This window comes from Talpa occidentalis, unplaced genomic scaffold, assembly GCF_014898055.3.
Source record: "Talpa occidentalis isolate TD23 unplaced genomic scaffold, MPIMG_talOcc4v2.1 talOcc4.13, whole genome shotgun sequence".
In the NCBI taxonomy this organism is placed as follows: domain Eukaryota; kingdom Metazoa; phylum Chordata; class Mammalia; order Eulipotyphla; family Talpidae; genus Talpa; species Talpa occidentalis.
Window position 1 is genome coordinate 53,407,838 of NW_023601322.1, and position 24,379 is coordinate 53,432,216.

Consider the following 24,379-nt stretch of genomic DNA (forward strand, 5'->3'; position numbering starts at 1 on the left):
CCTATAGGGATACCATAATCAATCTAATTGTCTCGCCCACCAGTACCATCAAAGGCACCTGACTTTGGACTCAGGTCAGCATGCGTGCCCTGGGGGCGGAACGGGGTTTGGGGGTTCTTATCCTCAGAGGGTCCTGACTGCTCTCTGCTTTTACTTCTCCTCCCATAGATCATAGATATCATCTCCCATTTTTATTTTCATGCAAAAAGTTGTATGTAAATATATGAATGTGAATAGGATTCTGAATAAAGGTAACTTACAGTAACCATGAAGTTCTTTTTTCCACCAATGGTTCTCACTGCCTTACAGTTATAATTGTTAAATAATTGTTACAGATTATGAAACTCTCTAGTAAAACTCTAAACACTATTTAAAACTCTTTAGGCAATTGGAACTCCTTAGAGGGATTTCTTCATCAATTTATCTAAACAAACACTGACTTTGTGCCAGGCATGTACTACCTGCTGTGGATACTATAGAAGAATAAGACATTGTTCTAGAACTATATCAACAAAGCAGAAAATGAGCACTAACAGGGTTCAGATTCACAGAAGGGGCCTCCCTCACCCCAACTAGTGACCACCATCAAAGAGCTTTTAATGAAAGATAAAGCAGGAGGTGATACCAAATCTAGGTATTTCTGTGGGGTGATTCTTTCCTTCTGTTGCTCTACTTTTTGTAGGGTATTTTGAAATAGTCGATATGCCCCAAGGGAAAAATATCCAAAATACATAATTTTTACAAATCTTACCGGTTAGTATTTTGAATATAAAGCTGTGCAATCATTCTTGTATCACACACTGAATTTTCCCTCTTGACATAGTGTTTAAGGAGTGTGAATTTTCATTCAACCAGTGATGTCTCCAAGAGTATTTTTATGCTAACAGTTCACAAACTTGAAGCAATTACAGCCTATGTAGATTCCAGCTCCTACCCCCACCCATTTTAACCCCCACTTCTTGGCCTCTGTGGGATTGGGAAAGAATTTACCAGTCTTTAAAGAATATTCAACACCTTAAAAGTATCCCTGAGCAGTAAATTAAGAGTAAGATACCGCAAGGCTATCATTTTCTTTTTTTTTTTTTACTTTATTTCAATGTGATTTTTTAATTTTATTTTATACATTTTTATATCATTTTTGCACAATGTATGCATTTTCATCTTGATTATAGTCCCCATACATTTTCCATCTCTGCTCAGGAGGACAGAGAACATGGAAATGCAGCCTTGAGTTCACTGCCCTTGAACCAATGGAGCAACTCAGGTTAGAGGATGCCTACAGGGTGAGCCTGTGGTTTCCAGTGGCCCCAGCAGATTATAGCACTGAGGGCATGAGGTGGAGGTGCAGCCACTGGTTATGGGAGGAGATGAACCACTCAGGTGATGTCAGAGCTTTGTGAACAGCCTTCAGCCCTTTCAGTGACATCCTAATAGTCCGCATAGGAACTTTTCTGAATGCCATCGAGGTGTTTACTTGACTTGATATATAGGCCTAGACTTTAACCCTTGCCCCCTATTATAAAGTCTGTAAGGGTTTAAATCATATGTCTGAAACTTAAAAATAACAAGTGTTTAGAAAATAGGGTTTCTATGAAGAATGATAGATTACTGGAGGAAAGACCAAATGGAGGATGGTATTTCACAAGTAGAAATGAATGTTCTATTGGGAACCTAAGGTGTTAGAACCACACTTCACGAGAGTTCTTTAAAAATAGTACATATTTTCATGCCTTTAATATGAGTCTGTTCAAATCTTCATTGAATCAAGGAATAGACCAACAGACCTCATACAATTTCTTCTTTTTCTGTAATACTCTACTGCCCAACTTGGCATTTCTTGAAGATTTTCTATAAAAATAGAAAGATGCCATCATCACCATCATCACTGTCACTGCTCATGCCCCATTGTCAGCCTTAGAGTGACTTTTTTTTTATTTCATTTTTATATTCCCTATACAATTGCAACCCCCTTATTTCAAGGGAAAGGTTAATTGGTAGCACAGGAATTGGGGTCTGGAAATCATCATGCTTTGCCCCAAGAGCACTCTTATCTGCTTACTATAATTTTTACTCTCAGAACCCTCTGAACCACTCTTAGGAATGTATTTGTAGTTCCAAAGAGTGAATCCTTTCTATTTTCCAATAGCTAAATGTTTGAAAAATTCAGTCATCTGTTTTCATTGACTAGTTTTAGCATCTGATGGCATAAAATTTCTGTCTTCTATAGAGACTCTCACAAGAAAGTTTAAAGAACTGACAAGCTAGGAGAAAATATTTACAACACATGTAACAGATAAGATTTGTAGCCATTATATGTAAAAATTGCTTGCAAATAAGTGAGAAAATTACAAATGTACTAATGAATTAATATAATTATGAAAAAGAAAATTATTACCAAACCATAGGAAAGACCTAAAACAATTGAGGAAATTTAAGTTAAAACAAGATACTTTTTCTCCTCCATTGAACTGATAGGAATGAAAAAGTTGAGTGCCCAATATTAATGAGAATGAGCCATTCATAAGGTAAATTCTCAGTAGCTATTAGCATTTAAAAGGATATGTCCTGGACCCAGAAATTTCAATTTCAATTTTCTATAGGAATGCTTACAAATGTGGGTCAGCATAAACATAGACACTCCCACACATGCATCCACATGCACATACGATCTTGGTTATATTAGAAAAAGAAAAGATAAACAAACCACCTGAAATCAATCACCTGGATAATGTAAGCTCCAGTGTATCCATACTCTAAAGCAGATAACCACTGTAAATAATGCATTCTTTAAAGAGGTCTATGATGTTTTAGTGAAATGAAAAGTAGAACAATATATTTATACAATAATTTCATTCACTAAGAAGACAAAAACCCTTATTCAATGGGCAAATATAGAGATACACCTGCATGAACTATGGCCTCCTTTTTCCAGGATTGTTTGGGGCTGGTAGGGGTCAGGAAGTGCTCCAGGCCTACCAACTGAAACTTATACATAATACACTATTTTCTTCTATACTGTTTAAATTCTTAAGAAGGCTTCATTTTTGTAATAAAATTTTGATTAGTATGTATGTATGTATATACATGTACATATATATATATCTCCACACACATCATATACACGTGTCAAAAACTCAGATTTAAGGGTCTCCCCAGTGGTGCAGCGGTTGAGCGCTGGGTTGCGAAGCTGCCCACAGCCTCTGCAGCGCCAGTTCGATCCCCGGTCCCCGGCTGCTCCCAGCCCCCTGAGGAGGGTCCCACATGGCGCACAGACCTCTCCTGCCGCCCGCTGCTCCCCTCAGCAGTGTACTTCGGTCCTTCTGCCTCCTCTGCTCCCCGCTCTGGCTCTGGTGAATTCTCTCACCTTCCCGTGCTCTGACTGTACCCAGTGCTTGTATAAATAAATAAATAAATAAATAAACCTTTGGGGGGGGGGGAACCTCAGATTTTAAAAAAAGAGCAAATTATCTGAAATGTCTCTACTCCTTGAGATTTTTTCTTTACTCTCTAATATGGAATTTTTTTTTATTTTAATTGAAATAACATTGGTTTACATCATCCTTAGTATTTTGGAAATACAGCATCTCCCCCCTCAGGTGTGGTTACCGTAGCTCACCTACCACTTCAGCACCTATGTCTTCAACCGCAGTATGTATGCTATCTTCCCATACTGTTGTCAACCCCCCAACCCCACACACTCCCACTTTGACTCCCTCAGTTCTATGACCAGCGTTAAAGTGTTGGTTTTTAAGTTTTTCTTTGTCTGACCCTTTGTTTGGTTTCACTATATTCCACACACAAGTGACACCATCTGTATTTGTCTTTGATGTGCCTGTTGACTGATGATCTGTAGCTCTTCTGCCCATTTTTTTTTAATTGGGTTATTGGTTTTCTTTTTGTTGAATTGTATGAGTTCTTTTTTTTTTTAAAGATTTATTTTATTTATACAAGAACCAGGGTACAGGCCAGATGCGTGGGAGAGTGAGAGGATTCACCAGAGACAGAGTGGGAAACAGAACAGGCAGAATGACCAAAATACACTGCTGAGGGGAGCAGCTGGTGAGACAGGAGAGGTCTGCCACGCCATGTGGGTTGCTCTGTGGCCACCAGTGGAGATCGAACCAGCACTGCAGAGGTTGCAGACAGCTTCACAGCGCTGCACTCAACCACCTGTGCCACCAGGGAGGCCCTGTATGAGTTCTTTGTAGATATTCAATATCAGTCCCTTGTCAGATGTATGGTATGCAAATATTTTTGCCCACTCAGTAGGGTGCCTCTTTGTTTTAGTTATAGTTTGATTTGCTGTGCAGAAGCTTTTTAGTTTGATATAGTCCAAATTGTTTATAATTTCTTTTATTTTCATTGCTGCTAGTGAATTTCAGTAATGTTTGTTCCATTTTTTTTTTTTTGAAGAATATCATTGAGATTTTTATTGGGAATGCATTGAATCTATATTGTTTCAGTGCATTCAATCTATATTGATAGGATTGATAGGGTGGCCATTTTGACTATATTTATTCTTCCAGTCCATGAGCAGCAAATATCCTTTGTGTCTTCCTCTATTATTTTAACAATGTGTTATGGTTTTCTTTGTTTAGGTCTTTCACAACCTCTGTTAGGTTTATTCCTAGGTATTTTGTGTTAGTGTGTGTGTGGTATGATTGTAGATAGGATTATTTTCTTAATTTCTTCCTCTTCTAGTATTCTGGAAATACAGCATCGCCCCCCTCAGGTGGTCACCATAGCTCACCTACCACTCCAGCATTTTCATATAGGAAGGCAACTGATTTTGTGTATTGATTTTGTAATGTCACTTTGATGAACTGGTTTATTGTTTTAACTAATTTTTCAAAAGAGTTAGGGTTCTCTATATATGTTATCATGTTGTCTGCTAATAATCATAGCTTTACTTCTTTTCCAATTTGGATTCCTTTTTATATCTTTCTCTTGCTTAGTTGCTCTAACTAGGATTTCTAATATTATGTTGAGTAGTAGTGTTGAGAATGGACATCCTACTCTTGTACTGGGTTTCAGTAGAAAGGCATTCAGTTTTTCACCATTGAGAATGATGCTAGATGTAGGTTTGTAATATATGGCTTTTATTATATTAATATATGTCCCTTTTATCCCCAGGATTTTTTAGGGTTTTCATCATAAATGGATGTTGAGTCTTACGAAATGCTTTTTTGGCATGTATTGATATTACCATATATTTCTTTTTGTTGATTTATTAAATTATGTGGACTGATTTTCAGATGTTGAAACATCCTTGTGTCCCTGCGATTATTGAGGAGTTTTGCATCTGTGTTCTTTAGGGAAATTAATCTATAAATTTCTTTTTTGGGTGTTGTCATTGTTTTGTTTTGGTATTAGGGTAATGTTGGCCTTATAAAATGTGTTTAGAGGTATTCCTTCGTCCTTAATTTTTTGGAAGAGTTTGATCAGGATACATATTTAGTTCATCTTTAGAAGTCGGGTGGAATTCACTTGCAAAATCATGTGGCCTTGGACTTTTGTTTTTTGGGAGAGTTTTAATTACTGTTTCAATTTCCTTGCTCATTATTGGTTTATTCAGATTCTCTGTTTTTTCCCTGTTCAGGTTTTGGTGATTGTATAATTCTAAGAATTTGCCCATCTCTTCTAGATTATTGAACTTGTTAGCATATGAACATTCATGGTAGACTCATTATCCTCTGCATTTTTGCAGTGTCTATTGTAACATCTTCTCTTTCATTTGTGATGCTATTTAGTTTTCTAGTTGTTTTCTCCCTTTTTTCTTAGTGAGCCTAGCTACAGTTTTGGCAATTTTGCTTATATTTTCAAAGAACCAGTTTTTTATTTCATTAATGTTTTTGACTGTCTTAATTTCTATCTCATTTATCTCTGCTCTGATTTTTATTATTACCTTTTTCCTGCTGGCTTTGGTTTTGTTTGTTCTTTTTCTAGTCCCTCAGGTAGAGAGTTAAAATTATTTACTTGAGTTCTTTTTTTGTTTCTTGATATGGGCATATATATTCCCTCTTGGTAGTGCTTTCGCTGTGTTCCATAAATTCTAGAAGGTTATTGTCATTTGTCTTAAGGCATTTTTTCTTCTTTTATTTCTTTATTAACCCAGTAGTCTTTCAGTAATGTATCTTTCAGTCACCACATATTAGATATTTTCCCTGCTCTCTTTTTTAGTGGAGTTCTAATGTGATATATTTATAGTCAGAGAAGATACTTGGTATATTATCAGTCTTCATGACTTTATTGATACTTGTCTTGTGATTCAATATGTGATCAATCCTGTAGAATATCCAGGTATGCTTGAGAAAATTATATATTCTGCTTTTTTTTTTTAAATCTACAGATGTCTGTTAGGCCCATGTGATCTAATCGTTTGTTTAAGTATATTGTGTCACTATTCATTCTCTGTCTCATTGATGTGTCCATTGGTGAGTGTTGGATGTGAAGGCTTCTACCACAAATGTATTTTCCAAATGTTTGTTTTCAGAATTGATAGTAATTGCCTAATATATTTTGGTGTTCCTTCATCTGGTGAGTTTACAATAAGTGTTATGTCTTCCTGTGGTATTGCTCCCTTAATCACTATATAGTATTGATCCCTGTCTCTTGTTACCTTATTTAACTGGAGTCTGTTTTGTCTGATACAAGTTTATGGCTGTCTCCACCTTTCTTTGGATTTCATTCACTTGTTGAATTGCTTTCCAATCCTTTATTTTAAGTCTGTGTTTATCTTTGGAGCCTAGAGGTGTGTGTCTCATGGAGATAGCAAAAGGTTTAATTCTCTTTCCTAATCCAATGAGATATCATATCTTTTAGTTGGTTGGGTTAGTCCATTTACATCTAGAGTGATTGTTGATAAATGAGAGTCTTTAATCTTGTGGTCCTATTTCCTTGTTCTGTTCTTTGTGGATATTACTCTCTTTTTAAATATGTATTGGAGAGGAGTTATATTGTTTGAAAACTCCTTCAGTTTTTAAATTGAAGGAGAAGTCTTTTATTTCTTCATCATAGCTCATGTTAAGCCTTGCAGAATAGAGCATTCTTGGCTGAAATTTTTATCTCTAAGCTTTTCTATCACTTTGTTCCATTCTCTCCTTGCCCATGGTGTTTATTGAGAGAAGTTCAGTGTTAACCTAATCAGGATTCCTTTGTAGGTTATCTATTTCTCCTCCCTTGCCAACTTTAGTGTTCTTCCTTTGCTTGACCTCTTGGAAGTTTTACTACTATATGTCTAGGTGTGTGTCTCATTTTGTTTTTATACCCAGGGGTTCTTTCATCTTCCTGGATTTGTATATTTCTTTCTTTCCCTGGGTTCAGGAAGTTTTCCATTATTATTTAAATAAGTATTCTGTTCCTCTCTTTCATCCCCTTTGGGAGACCCTTTTTTTTATGTTACCTTTCCTCATGGAGTTGGACAGTTCTTGAAGTGTTTATTCATTTTTCTTTGCTTCATTTCTTTTCTTCTTCTTCTACCTTACCTATTTGTGTATTTGCATCTTCAAGTTCACTGATTTGCTCTTCTGTTTGGTTTATTCTACTTTCATCGCTTTATGTAGTATTTTTCAACTCTTCTACTGATCTTTTTACATCCTACAATTCTGTTTTCTTGTCCTTTTCAAACTTCTGTTCTTGTTTCCATTTTTCAGGATATTTGTTTGTCTTTTCTGAATTTTCCTGCATATCTTTGATCTCATTTTCAGTGTTTTCTCTGTGTTCTTCAAATTTCCTTATAATGGCAAATTTAAATTCTGTATCTGATAGGAGAAACCTGTATTTAAAGTTGTATTCTGAAGATTTGTTCTCTTTCTGTGATGTAGTGTTTCCCTGAGGACTCATGTTGTCATTTGTAGAAGTTTTTCCTTTTCCTTATTCTTTGCCTTCAGGGCCATGCTGCTTTGAGTGGTGCTTATTATGCATCCCCTTCTGCTTGGGGGCTTGGGGTTGCTGGCTGCTGGATAGAGCCTTGTGACTGTGGGTCTTCTTGCAGGCTCCTTTTCAGGGTTTGTGAGATCCATATATGGTAATAATTCTATGACTAACAGGTAGTCAGTTTTCATAATTCATGATACTCTGGAATAAAAATCAGATTATATTCTCAAAATAAAATAATAGAAAAAAATCTGCAGATATTCTTAAACACTTTAATAATATTTTTTTTCAAATGAAATATAAATATAACCCAAAGTGCATAGAGTTATGAAAATATAATTTTTTAAAGATTTATTTATTTATGCATACAAGAACTTGGGTGCAGGCCAGAGGTGCGGGGGGTGACAGGACTCACCAGAGACAGAGTGAGGAGTAGATCCACTGAAATACACTGCTGAGGGGAGCAGTGAGCGAGATACACTGCTACACCATGTGGGTAGCTCCCTGGCTGGATGGGGATCAAACTCGTGCTACAGTGGCTGAAGATAGCTTCACAGTGCTGTGCTCAACCCCCTGCACCACCAGGGAGGCCCAAGTTTTGAAAATATAATTTAATTGCTGTGATATAAAGTTATCTGCATTTCTTTCCATATTTACAAAAAGATGACGTAGAAAAACATTCTCCATGTTAAGAAATTGGCCCATGAAGACTTTGTATAGGATTCCTCACTCTAATCACCACTTTCCTCCCTTTTCATATTCATAAAGCAATGAAGTTATTCCTGTGGAAAGAAAAAAAATTATCATTTCCAGGGCTTGATTTAACCTGAAAGGGAATTTATGACTGTGTACATGGTGTGATGATGTACTTTGGGAAACCTGACTCAACTAGAAAGATGGATTTAACTTTCCTACAGAAATTGCACTGGGAAAAACCGCCTTAATTTTGTTAGACTTTACTAAGGGATATGGAGGATGCTATCTGGCATAAGGGGAGTATAGGCAAGGGAGACCACTGAGCTTTACTCCCAAGACACTGCAGCACTTGAGAACTGTCTTCTTGGTGGGAAGGGGTAGCCAAGCTGCAGCCAGCCTCAGGAATGACCACTGGGCAGGGTGTTGAGTTCCATGTAAGAAATGGAGCCGTTACAGCACAACACCTCTAGAGTTCTCTTTGAACCAATGCAATACTTTTCCCCAAAACCCTTCTCATTATAAAATTGCAGCACAAGCAAGGTTTGTCTGAGCACCAAAAAAGGCTGAGGATCAGAGGTCTGTTGGATAGAGCCCCATGCCTGGATCTCCCTTCCAGCAAATAGTATAGACTATCGAGTCTAGCAGTGATCTTGGACAGCAGACCTGGGGAAAAATCATCTCCCTGACGAAGTCCTTGTGAGAACAAGAGGCAGGCAAAATGTCTTCAGTACCTGGGATTGTAAGAGTGGAGTGAGCGCTTTGAGATGATGAGTATCTTTAGAACAGGGGCATGTGGCTAAGACCTTTCCTCTTTTATCACAGCGGAGCTGGAGTTTGCCCAGATCATCATCATTGTTGTGGTGGTCACGGTGATGGTCGTGGTCATAGTCTGCCTTCTGAATCACTACAAAGTGTCCACACGGTCTTTCATCAACCGCCCGAGTCAGAGCAGGAGGCAAGAGGACGTTCTGCAGTCGGTAAGTGTGTGCCTGGGCCCGTCAGGTTCTGCATAGGATTCTGTCCTGGCTCCAAAGGTGGGGCCAGTGCTGGCAAGGGTCTCAAAGCAGGGCAGCCTCCATGTCAGGCCACTTTGGCTCAGACGTACTAGAATATCTAGAACCCCTCAAGGGGTTCCCGGTGGGAATGTTGTCACCTCAGCAGTTTGGTGCCCTGTCCACACTCATTGAACAGGGCACTCATTGGTGCCCTGTTGTCTGAGATTCTCCACTAGGTACAGGACAGACCTGTTACCTGAAGGAGGGAACTAATTCCTCTGAAGTTCTGAACACAAAATACATGTAATTCTCCTGAATTTGTTGGGGAGGACAGGGGGAAAAATCTTGTCACATTAGCAGTCTGAGAACCACAGAAGAATCTATGATCACTGCTTTGCCTAAACTTTAATCTAAGGATTTTGAGTGTACCCCTAAAACTAGATAAAATTATCACTCAGCATCAGCAGGCAGCATTCTAGTTTCTACAAAGCACCTGCCATGAATTTACCAAAGTTCTCCATCTTACGCTTTCTTCTCCAAACCACAAAGTGCTTAAAGTTGCTGCACATAGAAGGCTCAGGCTGCTTTCCCATTGCCTTGCCTGGATCCCCACCCACCCCTTTCTTGCCTTGGAGGCATCTCTTTTCCACTCCAGCTCCCCTTGCATGGGTAAGGGGCCTCCTTCCTACACTCCTCAGTGCAGACCCTGCTACCCTTACTGTCATTGCCCCATCCATTGTTACCTAAGCACCACCATTGTCAGGTGAGTGGATGGGCACCCACCGGCAAAAAGACACAGCAGGAAGGCAGTTTACAAAGGTAAAATACAAAAATATGAGTATTTTTACTTGGAATGTGTTTCATTTGGAAGTGGGTTTGTGGTGATGCCCTCTTCAGAGGGCAACAGTTTGCCCTGCTCCAGGGGCTGCTGGACATAGGGTCTTCCTTTCTGAGATGGTAATTAAGTGACTTTAAAGGATTCCTTCAGGGTGACACTCTGCATGGCAAGTGAAGACAATCTGTAGCTAGTGATCATGTCCAGAGAGGTCTCATCACGGTCTGTAGCTAAATTTGTTAATAAATGCTGAGGGTTTTCCTCCTCAGATTTAGATCATAGTTCTGGGGTTGTAGTGAAGCAGCTTGCACACAAGAAAGGGTTTTATGCACTTTTTCTACTTTTTTAAGCCAATATTATGCACTTTTGGTTTTTTTGAATGACCCAGTACTAGGTGCTGCTGCTTACTACTTGGATTTTCCTCCTGGATGAAGCGAGAGTGTAAATTTGCACAGCCTAGCAATGGACTCTGATGAATGGACTCACGATTAATTCTGACATGTGAACAGAGACAAGTCAGGCCCAGACTATAAAGTCCAGTCATGACAAGGACTGTCAGTCTAATTTATAGTCCAAAAGGGAAAGAGAGGGCATGAGGGGGAATACTGACACAAATCCATGACTTTGTGTTGAGGCTATATATTCACATGTGGGGCTACTTCTCTCCCCATCGAAGGTCCTCCTGGTCCCCCTGTCTTCCCAAGAATGTCCATCCTGTCAGGCTTCTTCCCTCCTAATAGCCATTTCTCTCCCCTACCTCCTTTTAAATAGTGCTAGTTCCATTAAAACAATAGTGGAAGTGTATGATTAATTTACACTCATGCCCCCCAACCCGGTGCAATTTTGCACTCTAGGGGACATTTGACAATGTTGAGATGTTTTTTGGGTTGTTACAGTTCAGAGGGGGATGCTACAGGGATGCTGTAAACATCCTGTGACACACAGGGCAGCCCCCATGACAAAGAATGATCAGAGCCCAGATATTGGTGATGCCCAACTCTTGACCTCAACAGAGTCCTAGCACCCACCATCCCAGAGGTGTCTCCTGACTGCTACAATGAGACATCGACAGAGTAAGAGAATACTTCCCACCAGCACTGGTTAAAGTGTTGGGAACCCACAGGGAACTTGTGTGATCAGAGTCTGGGACTCTCTGCCTTGGGAACAGTTCCCCCAGCCCAGCAATATCTTCTCTCCTTTGTTTGTACAGCCATTGGCTGGATGTGAGCCAGGGGATGAGCAGGACAATAAAGAATAGAAAGACCTTACCATATCCTGGTCATGCTCGGCCCTTTTGCTCCCCTACCCTTCAGCAGTATCCATCTGACTAATGCTATTTAGCATTTTCTTGGTCTTATTGGAAGAGACCAGGGTCTTCTGTGGCTATTAGTATGTGTGATGTGGCAGGAGAAGGGATTTTTGATGGAACACAAGGAACTTTGGGTCCCTCCACCCCAGGTTTCCCCACCCACATGTACTCAGCATGAGGCAGCTTCAAGTTGCCCTTCCAGTGGACCACCTTCAGTACCCTAAAGCAAATGCCTGTGCCAACCAACCTCCTTCTCCCCAGAGGGACTTAAAAGGAGCTAGGTAGGTGCATGACAAGCGTGCTGTGGAGGGAGGCTGTGCTCTGACGGTATGTTGTTGACTCTCTTCCCCTCTGCCTTCCCTGCGGAATTGTGTGGATAGGTATTTCTTGGGAATCATGTTGCTAGGAAAGATGGGTATGTATTTGAGGTTACCACTGTGTACATGGCTTTATTTCTGTGGTCAGAACACCAGAGAGCTCCCGAAGAGCCTTGCCATTTGTGGGCATCTGAGCCCTGCCTGCCTGGGAGCTGAGCGGCAGCGGTGGGTGCAGGGCGCCCTCTGCTGGCCTTACTATGGGCAAGCAGCTCCTGGTTCTGATCTACGCACTGCTGGGACCCTTGCAATTCTCCCAGCCAAAGGCCAGTTTGTTGTAGAACCATGTGAGGTCTCCAAAAGCTTATTAGTAAAATGTGTTTTATTTTTAACTGATGTGAGAAAGTATGGGCTATCAACTTCTAGATGACTTAATCTAACACTGTTGGTTAATTTTATTTTTTTATATGTTGGAAGACTTGATAGCCATGATGGAAAAGTAAAAAATCATACTTGTAAAAAACCCCAAATTGGTCATTTTTTAACTTTTGGAGCATATATTTACACATTATTGCTCCCTCCCAATATATTTATGTAAAATCCATGATCTGTGTCAGCAAGTACAGAAAACCTGTTCATGTCAAGAAAAAGAGAAGAAATGGGAAAATAAAGAACAGTGGTTGGATTTTGTTTTCCAGGAAGGGGATAAACATATAAATGTTATGACTTAGTTGAGGAAACTTGATTAGTGTGGACTTTTCCTTACAAATGGGCTTTCCTTTCAATCAAAAGGAAAAAGCAAGACTGAAGTTAGTAAAATAGGGTCTTAGTAACTCTGATATAGGTTGTTCTCAGGGAGAGTCTTCTAGAAAATGGAAAGTTGGACCAGTTCCTTCTTTGGACTAAATACTAGGTTTGCTCTGGTTCTGAGAGGTTTGCTTTGTGCAATCAAAAGCACCTTCCCTTGTCAGGATAGCACCCTCACACAAACTCCACCAAGTGGCACCCCCTCCCTGGTCTCCTCCCTTTCTGCTCCAACAGCACATGTTGAGAGCACACACTTCCTGTGCCAGCTCTCCTCTGCCAAGGGAGCATGGATGGGGTCTGTGCCCTCCAATGCTGACAGTCTTCATTACCACAGTGTCTTTGAGACACTTCCAGGGGAGTTGGGGGGTGGGATGGGTATTGGCCCCAAATTTGGTGGAAGCAGCCATTTGGGACAAAATGAAAAAAAGCAACCTAAGCTTAAGTTAAATTACATGGAAAGTAAATGCTTAAATAAGAGCAAAAAGCAGCAAGTCTATGATATAAATCCATATACATTCATTGTGAGGTAGCTTTAGCATGTTTTTAGAGCCTGATCTATGTGATTTCAGAGTTTTGAGAATGTCTATATTTCTTTTCATTATCTTGGACCACCAAGTAATAGGAAAACCAAAAGAGGGGCATAAGTATGCCAGACACAGCTCTGCTAGATGTTTGCACAAGTTGCCAGGGCTCACCTCTCTTGCCACAGCTAGGGGGAGCTGTGTGGCCATTAGCCTAGCCCTGTGGGACCAGCCCTGTGGACAGCCCAGGGTTTGGTGAACAATGGGTGGGACTGCTGAGGGACAAAACCATTTTACTTAGTTTGAACCATATGAACCAAATGGCTATCCATCCACTTTGACCTATAAAAGCAGCAATTTCAATTTTAAAATTAACAAAAGGAGACACATCAGGCATTTCTTCATTGCCTGTAGGGATTAAAACAACCATGGAAACACAGTACCATGGTCTCCCCATGGATTCGGAGCCACACCAGGCTGGTGCTCAGTGCCACCTGTGCTACACAAGGTCTATGGGGGTGCAGGGATTACAGACACCAGTGGGGCTTGGGCCATGAAGCTACTTGTTTAGTTCCCTGGTTGTTGAAGGGGACAGGGAGAGCCGCAATCCCCTTTGTTGGTGCAGAAACTTGGGTTCCTCGAATCCCAATATCCATAAGTACATGTTCGCACCCCGAGGCCCTCCCTGAAGAAGTTGCAGACTTGTCCTGGTGTGTGATCATTATGTGCGGTTTGCCCACACAGGGTGTTTAGACAAAGCAGGACAACTTGTAAAAAGTGTCAGATCTCACATTAAAATTAGAATTTATTTCTTTTGGAAGTCAGCATGTGAGGCCATACTAATCTCTGTTCATGACTAGCACTCCTAGGCGAGGGCCAGGAAGTAGCAGCCACTGGGTGAGCATGCCCACCTTTTGGCTGAAGTCTCATCTTCATTGGAACCTCAACAATGGGTGGGATGCATGGCCATTGATTGCTTTCACAGTGGTGATTGTTAGAGAAAATATTCTTCTGTACTCATGCCTCTACCTCAAGGGTTAAAAACAGAGATATATTGAGAGGGCCACTGATTTCTAATAAAAAAGATGGGAGAGAACATCCTTATGTAAGTTGAGACGTTCCCTCTATGAGATTGGGCATTCACCCCAAGTGTGTGTGCACCAACGGAGTGTAGTGTTTCCTGTGCCTGAGCTGCTGTGTCTGTTCCTGGACCAGCTGGTTTGTCATCTTCCTGAGGTAGAGCCCACCTCTTCATGACTGGAGTCTGTGGCCAGGAGGGCAGCAGTGACAATGGGCTCCTCTTTGTGGACTATGGAAGTTAGTCTGGCCTGAAGATAGGCAGGTTCAGGCAGGTGGCTGACCTCCAGGCTCAGGAACCCACTATTTGGGGCTCAGAGCTCAACAGTATCTGAAAACTCCTCAGCCTGTATCTTAGGGTCCAGTGAATTGGCACACAGCTCATTCCCCCTGCAATTGAGGAGCTGGAACTGCCTTTTCTAATTTCTATATACTCCAGCCTGTTTAGAAAGCACTTATAAAGCAATATAAATTAACTATTTTTAGTAAGGTGTGGGAAAAAATGACATGGTTTTACTAGGTGTGTTTTCGATATTCCAGACTATAAAGATTCATATAGATTCATTCATTTGGTGTAAAAAATGGCAGGGAAGTTTTCCTTGTCAGTGAGGCAGATTCTTGCTAAACCATAAAACCAAGAGTATTTGTTTTCAGTTTTATCCAATAACAATTCTCCATTCTTAATGAGCTGCTAGAACCGCATTATCAAGTATCAAAAGGCCTTCAAGGGGCAGGTCAGCACCGACTGCAAACCCCAAGCACAGGTTTCCTACCATCAGCCATACTATTTCTCTTTCTGAATGAACAAGTATGTTCATATAGTCAAGCTGCCAGACTGATTATTTAAAATGCTTTATTCCTTGATGTAATCAGAGCATTAGAACATAGCTAATTCTAAAAGCTTCAAAATGAGACTGTCCCTTCAAGTAAGAGAAACAGGAAGCCAAGTTGCTGTTACACCATAGATTCTCAGCTGAACAAAAGTAGATAGATCTTGAGGAAGGGACAAAAAAAGTAGATCTTTGTAATAGATAGTATTTGTCATTAATGCTATGTGAATAGCTCAAATAGTCCTTTGGCTGATACTGCCACCGCTTAAGAGTTTTGAAATTACCTTCAGAACTTGCAGGGTATTTTTTGGAAATTTTTCGAGGGGAACGTTTCTTTTTTAATTTTCAGTGACAACAGGTCTTCCTTTTCGTATTTATTCTTGGAGAATGGATTACATTTTTGGTACCAGGCAAAATCCATTTAGCATTAAATCTTATTAATTATGTGGCTGCTGGAGCTAAATGATATGATTTTGGTGCAAAGCCAAGTGTGACTTGATTAGTAAGACTGATGTTGTCTGAGTTCCAAAGTGATACTGTAGAGAAAGGTCAGGAAGGACCCAAAACAAACGACAGCTGCCTCTGGGGAGGAGCCAGGAGGTAGACAAAGGGAGTCTGGTCTCTGTTGTTCAGACTTTTATGGTAAAAAAGTACTCATGTATTACCTTTGTGATTAAAAGAAATCCTCCCCACATATTCACTAAGACTGTGAGCATCTGTAGGCTCCCAAGGCAATGAATTTGAATGTGGTTTGTATTGTGACATAAACATACTAAACCAGATTGTTAAATAATATTGATGAAAAATTTTATAAACAAATGTTAGTAACCTTTTAAGTATAAAAGGCATTGACATTAATGATCCAATGGTAAGGTTTGTTTTATTTTTACATAGTCCTTGAAAGTGGGTATGGCTTATTTTATTTATTTGTTTGTTTGTTTGTTTGTTTGTTTGTTTGTTTTTATTTATTTATGCACAGAAAACAGAAGTGTGGGGAGGTGAGAAGATTCACCAGAGACAGAGTGGTGAGCAAAATAGGCAGATTTACTGAAATACATTACTCAGGGGAGCAGCAAGCAAGACAGGAGAGGTCTGCTGCGCCATATGTTGGTTAGCTCCCTGGCCAGGGATCAAACTCAGGCCTTAGTGGTGATAGTGCTGAGACTTAACCCCTAGGCCACCAGGAAGGCCCATGGTTTATTTTAGGGGGAAAATCTCTCCAAATTATTCTCATTGTTAGGAGGCTCCCAAAAACTGTCAAAGCACAGCTGTCAAAAGACAGGAAGATAGCTGGGTTCTGACTGTGTTAATCCCCTACCAGTTTTGTGGGGGCTCACCTCTCTTGCCACAGCTAGGGAAAGCTGTGTGGCCATTAGCCTAGTGCTGTGGGACCAGCCCTGTGGCCAGCCCAGGGTTGTTGGGTGAACATTCCCCACTGTGCCTTGACTTCCCCTCCCACATTAGAGGTGATTGTGCTTGCCTCAGCTAATAGTGTGTGCTTCACATTTCCCTGTTGCCCTGAGCTTTCTAATTCCAGGCTGCTTTCTCTGGATTCTTAACTGTTTACTCTCCCTCAGTACCAGGTTCAGGAGAGGTGCCCCAGCAGGGCCTTTTCTGCTTCCTCCTTACGGCCTCACTCATATGTGTATTGTTCTGGAAAGATAAAAGACTTCCCTTTTTCCTCTCCACTACCCAGGATGATATGACTTTCTCTTAGAGGCTATGCCCTACATCACATAGAGTTGGGAGGGAAATAGGGGATCTTGAAAAATATGATGATAAAGTTCCAAGAAGAAATAAAGGGGGAAATGCTCAACAGAACTGTCATTGGTATCTAAAGGCAGTGTTTTTATTTTAGCTCTAGGGTGGAAAAAAAGCAATAATACTACTAAAGTGTTTGGATGATTGGGAAGTTGTGTAAAAAAAAAAAAAGGGAAAAATGAAAAAAAATTTATTTTATCAAAAGATAAAGGTGTTGCTGAATATCCAAAGATCAGTGTTACCTATACTTTGAAATTCTCGCCCTGGTTCAGGGAGAAAAATAAAATATTTTAGGTCATATAATACATTCATTCACCAAGAGGGATGCCTCGAGTTAAAGCTCAATTGCCAAGCACTGACCCTGCTTTTCCCACTTACTGTGTCACCTCCAATGAGTAATATATCCTCTGTGAGTCTAAGTTTCCTCCCATTAAAGTGAGGCATAATTGATTTAGACCAGAAGTCTTTAGATTGTCTCTTACCGTGAAAAAGGTAAGAACATTTTATATTACAATCCGCAATATTCATATACACAACTGAGGCAGAAATTTTACAAAACAATATTTATACTGTACTCAGATATTTTGTTTCATTTTTTGGAATGCTGGCTGTGATGCAAATTGTCTTTCTAGCTCCCTAAGAAATTGCAACTCATGATATGAATGCCATTGTATTAGGTGTTTCTGGTCCCATAAAGAGAGAGTTGTTTCCAGTCCCCAGATCTCATGGTTTCTCTGGTCCTTTGTATATGTGAAAATGGAGGTTAGTGAAGGGTATAAAACCAAGAAGTTTTGGGGCCTCATCTATGGTCACAATGCACATAGACCCACAACAGCAGTTTCCAAGTACAACTCACAACAGAAGCCCCAGTAAATCATGGTCATGGTATTACTTGATTTAATGTAATAAGCATTATACCCCTTGGGTAGAAAAAGATCCAAGAGATAATGAAATTGAAATGATTGTGAGAGACTGAACAATTATATATCCTCAAATTGAATAAACTACATGAAATGGACAGATTCCCAGAAATACACCCTACTAAGACTGAATCATGAAGAAATAGAAAATCTTAAAAGATCTGTAACTAGTAAGGTTATTGAATCAATAATCTAAAACTTCTGACATATAAAATAATCCCACCAAACATTTAAAGAATTGACACTAACTTCAGGCTCTTTCAAAAAACTGAAGAAGAGGGAACACTTTCTAACTCATTCTATAAAGAACAGCATTACCCTGATGCCAAAGCCAGACAAAGACACAGAGAAAAACAGAGACCGGCATCCTATATGAATATTAAAATGCAAAGATCCTCAAATAATACTGGCAAACTGAATTCAGCAGTATACTAAAGCAGTTACTTTTTTAAAAATTTTATTTTAATTTTGGGGTTACAATTTTGCTTTGTCATATGTGCACATGTTCCATTCATCCTCTACCAATATATTCCCAATCTGTTGCTATATTCAGTTTGTTAGGGTTTGTGGTAGATATTTGCATCTATATTCATCAGGGATATTAGTCTAAAATTTTCTTTTTTGTTCTGTCTTTGATTTTGTAAATAAGGTAACTTTGACCTCATGATATGTTTCTACCTTCTTCAATCCTTTTGAAGAGTTTGAGTAGGTTAGGATTAGTTCCTCTGTGAAGGTTGGTAGAATTCCTAGAAGAGCATTCTGGTACTGGGCTATTTTTTATAGGAAGACTATTACCCTTTCCATTTCTGCACTTGTGACTGGACTGTTTAAGGGGGCTATTTAATCCTGATTCATTCTTAAGAGATTGTATGTATCTACAAATTTGTCCATTTTTTTCTAGGTTGTCCAGTTGTTTGCATAGAGACTTGTAATAGATTCTTTTTTTCCTGTGTATTTCTGCAGTATCTGTTGTCATTTCACCACTTTTATTTCAGATTTTATTGATTTGGGTTTTCTCTCCTCTTTTCTTCATAAGCCTAGCTAATGAGCTATAAATGCCCGATTTTGTTTATTTTTTTGGAGAACCAACTTTTCACTGATCTTTGGGACTGTATTTATGTTTTCCATTTAATTTATTTCTGCTAGAATTGTTATTATTTCTTTCCTCCTACTGATTTTGGATGTCTTCACTGTTCTTTCTCTAGTTCCTTCAGCTGAAGAGTAAATTGGTTATTTGAGATATTCCTTCCTTGTTTTTTTTTTTTTTTTTTTAACGTGGGCCTGTATTATATGAACTCCCCATGTAGACTGTTTAGAGTAGCCCATAGAGTCTAGTAGCTTATCTCTCAATTTTCATTAGGTTCTAGATACTTTTTTAACTCTTCAATTTTTTCATTTATCCAGGAGTTGTTCTGAAGGTCTCCCAAGCTTTGATCTATATGGTGATTTTATTTATTTATTTATACAAGAAACTGAGTACAGGCCAGAGATGTGGGAGGGCGAGAGGATTCACCAGAGACAGAGCGGGGAGCAAAACAGGCAGACTGACCGAAAGTCCTGCTGAGGGGAGCAGCAGGCATGACAGGAGAGGTCTGCCGCACCATGTAGGTTTCTCCCTGGCCAGCTGGGAATCCAACCAGCATGCAGAGGCTGCGGACCAGCTTCACAGTGCAGCGCTCAACCCCTTGCGCCACCGCGGGGCCCTTGGCAATTGTTTTTTTGGTTGATTTCTAGTTTTATACCATTGTGGTCTGTGCAGATACTTGATATAATTTCTTTCTTTGTATGTTTTCTGAGACATGTTTTTGCTCTAGTATCTGATCTATTCTTGATAATATTCCATTGCACTAGGAAAAAAGTATACTCATTTCTTTTGGGATGGAATGCTCTATAAATGCCCAGTAAATCCATCTGTTCTAACACTTTATTTAAAGCCTTTATTTCAAGCCTTTATTTCTTTGTTAATTTTCTGTCTCTGTATGATCTATCCATTCATGTCAGTGGTGTGTTGAGGTCTCCAACAATGATTGTACTTTTGCCAATATGTTGTTTTAGTCTGTTAATGCCTGCTTTATATAACTAGGTGATCCTGTATTACATTCATAATGTTATTAACAGCTATCTCTTCCTATTGAATTGTTTCCTTGATCATTATGTAGTGTCCATTTTTGTCCCTGTTAACCTTTTTTTAGCTGAAAGTCTAGTTTATTTGATATGTGAATAGCTTTTCTGTGTATAATATTAGTTTGTAAAACCATGTTCCAACACTTTATTTATAGCTTGTTTTTTTTTTTCTTCCAGTTGTAAATGGGTCTCTTGCAAACAAAGTATAGATTACTGAAATCTTTTCATCTACACTGCTAGTCTGTCTTTTGATTTGTTAATTCAGACAGTTCATATTTAGGATGATTATTGATATAAACAATTTATTTTGCTTTTTTGAAATTTGATTATTTTTCTGTTGTTTCTTTTTCCACTTGTTTCTCTCTGCTATTTGTGGATGAATTTCTTTAGTATTTCTATCAATGTCTTTGTTTCTTTGTCCGTGGGCCTCTATTCTGGATTTTGGGTTAGTAATTACCAGGGGGTTTTACTTAAATTACTATGTCTTAAGTCCTTTATGAGCTCATGTTTGCTCTCCAACATTTAACTACTCAGGTTCTATCCATTTCTTCTTCCCCTTTAGTGGTTTGTTGGTGTTCATGCTTCTGATTTTCTATTCCTGTTGTTATTTTGCTCAGGAATTTATGTTGCAATTTTTTAATTTTCTTTTTCCTTTTTTTTTTCTTTTCTTGAAGAGCTGGTGTGGTGGAGATGAACTCCATTAGCTTCTGTTGGTTTGGGAAAGCCTATATTTCACCTTCATACATGAATGATAGTTATACAGAATAGAGAGCATTCTTGGTTGGGAGTTCTTATCTTCTAGCATTGTGAATATGCTCTTTTTTGCCTAGAGAGTGTATGGGCTGAAGTCCAGGGAGAGCATAATTTAAGAGACTTTTTAAGTTATTTTTTCCTTGCTTCCTGCAAATTTTTTCCTTTATTTTTGATTTTTGATAATTTCTCTCTATCTCTCTGAGTTTTTCCTGTGTTGTTTGTGTGATCAAATTAAATCAGACAAATTAGTAAACAAATTTAATTATATATACACATGAAGTCTACATAGACATAAGGTCTTATTCCAAGGTCAGTGAGGAATAATGAGGGTATATATCCTGAGTTACGAAGTGGGGCAGATGCCTGGGGCTTCAAGGAGTGAAAAAAGAGTCTCATGACAAGGAGGGAGTGACTCTTATGACAAAGACCAGATGCTTTGTAATTAAATATTTGTCCTGCCATATAGAAAGGCTTCTCTGATGGGTTATTTCTAGTGATAACCCTAACTCAGAGTAGGAGCTCCAGTTTTCATTCTTCAGGTATATAAAGGAGTGGTAAAACTTTCTTATGAGCCTGCAAGGCTTCCATTGATCTAAGCTCAAAATAATCCAGATTGCAAAAGTGGCATGTTGTGCTAAGGTCTGTTCTCAAAATCAGTAGGGAGGTTATCCTTTAAATAGGAATAGTAAAATTATATCTGTTCACAGATGGCACAATTTTATATGTGGGAAACTCTAATTGCTCCACCACAAAGCAAAAAATAAGACAAAAACTGTTAGAACTAATAAACAAATTCAGAGTTTCAGGATACAAAATCAACAGGCAGAAGTCAGTTGCATTTCTTTACAATAACAATGAACAATCCAAAAAAAGGGAAATTAAGAAAACAATTAGTCAAGACAGAAGAATTTATCAAAAATAGTAAAATCTTGAGGACTAAACATAACCAAAGAGAGAGAGACTTATAATGTACAAGTATCTACAATGTTGCTGAAAAAAATTTAAGTAGACATAAATAAATGGAAAGATTTATTGTGTTCATGGATTGGAATATTGCCAAAAATTTAACACTACTCAAGCAATCTACAGCTACAGTGCACTCCTTATCAAAATCTTAATGGTGAATTTTACAGAAATAGGAAAGTCCATCTTAAAATCTATGCTGTCTAAAGGGGACACCTAAATAGCCAAAATAAATTGAAAAAGCAAGTTTGGAAGTTCAAAGTTTTTATTTCAAGACTTATTGTAAGCTACAGTAACAAACCAGTGTATATTAGCTTAAGGAAAGAAAATAGAATGATGGAATAGAATAGAGCACAGAAATTAACTCTCTTATACATGGTCAAATGATTTTCAGCAAGGGTGTCAAGACCGTTCAAGGAGAAAGGGTAGTCTTTTTTAAAATGTTGTTGAGAAAACTGGGAATCCATATGTTAAATAATGACTTCAAACACTTATCTGTGTCATATACAAAAAGATTAACTCAAAAAAGAGATCACTTGAATGGAGTGCAAAGATTTTTTCCCAATTAATGGGGTGTCTCTCTGTTTGGTTAATGTCTCTTTGGCTGTACAGAAGCTTTTCGGTTTGATGTAATCCCAGGGTTTATCTTTGCCTTCACTATCACTGCTTTGGGTGGTGAGTCTTTAAACATGTTATTGCGATGTATGTCTTACAGCTAGAAGGAATTATGCTCAGTGAAATAAGCCAGAAGGAAAAAGAAAATTATCGGATGGTTTCACTTATAACAGGAATATGGGGGAACCAAATAAAACATCAGTGTAAAAAAAGGTAGTAACAGTACAAAACACAGCAAAGCAAAAACAGACAATTATGAATCAAAGACATGCTGTGGGGTAGGGGGAGGGAGAGGGATCAGAGGGAGGGAGGGGAAGAGCAGGAGACTGTGGTGGTGGTACACAGGTGCCTTGGGGAAGGAAATTCTATGGGGACTCAACCTGAGGGGATGGGGGGAAGCAAATATTGTTTTTAAAAAATTAAAATTTATAAAAAAAAGAGATCAAAAACTTAAATGTAAAAGCTAAAACTATCAACTCTTAGAAGAAAATAGTGGGGGGGAGGGATTTAGTGACACTGAATTTGGCAATGATTGGATATAACAACAAAAAAGGCAGCAAAAGGAAAAGATTAATTGGACTTCATCAAAATTAAAAACATTTGCTTGTCAAAAGACACTACCAAGAGAATTAAAAGGGAACTCATGGAATGAGAAAATATTTGTAAATCATATATCTGATAAGGAGTAATGTCCAGAATATATAAGGAACTCCTACAGCTTGTAAAATAACCTATTTAAAAAAAAAAACAGGCAATAGATTTGAATAGATATTTATCCAAAAAAGATGCATAAAGGACCAATAAGCACATGAGAAGAACCCAGTATCACTAATTGTAGTAAGTAGTTTTTTTGTGTCAACTTGATTCTACTAAGGGATGCACAGAGGACTGATAAAACATTATTTCTGGATGTGTACAAACAGCACAAAACCATTTCTGGATGTGTACAAACAGCACAAAACCAACTGATTCTGTTATCTGGAGTATGCTGATTTAATATACTATTAAGGAAATGCAAATCAAAACCATAATTAGATAATACAATATACCCACTAGGATGACTATTATAAAAAAAAAAAAGAAAATAGCAAGTGTTAGCTACATTGTAGAACAAGTGGAACACTTGTGTATTGCTGGTGAGAATGTAAAATGGTACAGTCACTGTGGAAAACAAGATAAAGAATAAGATTTATTCCTTAAAAAGTTAAGCATACAACAGTAAGACCCTGGAGCCCCATCAGGAGGGTACCAGAGTGGCCAGAGACCTTGCAACCTTATGCAAGATCCCACCAGTCCTCACCTAGACATGCAGAGGCTCTATGACTTACTGTGAGAGGCTACCAGTGCCTTCTTGGGCCAATGAAGCCCCAGAACCATATCAGGGAGGGTATCAGAGCACCCAGAGGCTTTTTTACAACCTCCCAGAGGATCCAGCTGGCACCTGCCAGACCAGCATACACTTTGCACCACTCTTTGGGACCTTACCCTGCACCCACTTGCACCTAGAAAGACCTTGTGACTTCCCATGACATCCCCACCAGAATCTACACAAAAAGGTGAGACCTCACACCTCACACCCACATCAAGGAGTGAGCCAGAGTGGCCAAAGGCTTCACAACCACATATGAGACCTCGACCAGCAATTCAGCAGATAGGTGAGAACCCTGAAAGTAAGGGGGGAGGAGCCGTACCCAGAGGAAGCCCCACACACAGCATCTGGGATCCAAAGCTAATAATGGGCAGAAGAAAAAAAACAAAAAAAAACAGAAACAAAAACAAAAAACAGCAACATAAGTCCCCAAGAGAAAAGTACAACACAGAGAAAGAATAAATAACCAATTCACAGACATGGAAGCTGTGTTCTCCCTATCAGATACAGAGTTTAGAATTGTAGTGATAAGGAATTCAAAGAAATGAACGTTCTTAGAAATGAAATCAATAACCTGAAGACAGAAAATGAGGCTTGAGCTATTATTAAAATGCA

The 24,379-nt window shown here is 39.0% G+C and overlaps 1 protein-coding gene across 9 annotated transcripts in view; it reads left to right on the forward strand.

Moving 5' to 3' along the window:
• The window catches only part of LDLRAD4 (low density lipoprotein receptor class A domain containing 4), a 589,432-nt gene that overhangs the window by 534,982 nt on the left and 30,071 nt on the right, over window positions 1-24,379 (forward strand). For 8 of the 9 annotated variants that reach the window (XM_054694231.1, XM_054694236.1, XM_054694232.1 and 5 more), the window contains one exon: window positions 9,394-9,548. In XM_054694231.1, coding sequence (XP_054550206.1) covers window positions 9,394-9,548 — 155 coding nt within the window. Of the gene's footprint in view, window positions 1-9,393; window positions 9,549-10,295; window positions 10,386-24,379 lie in introns of those variants that run through there. The other variant, XM_054694235.1, reaches the window with a different exon arrangement.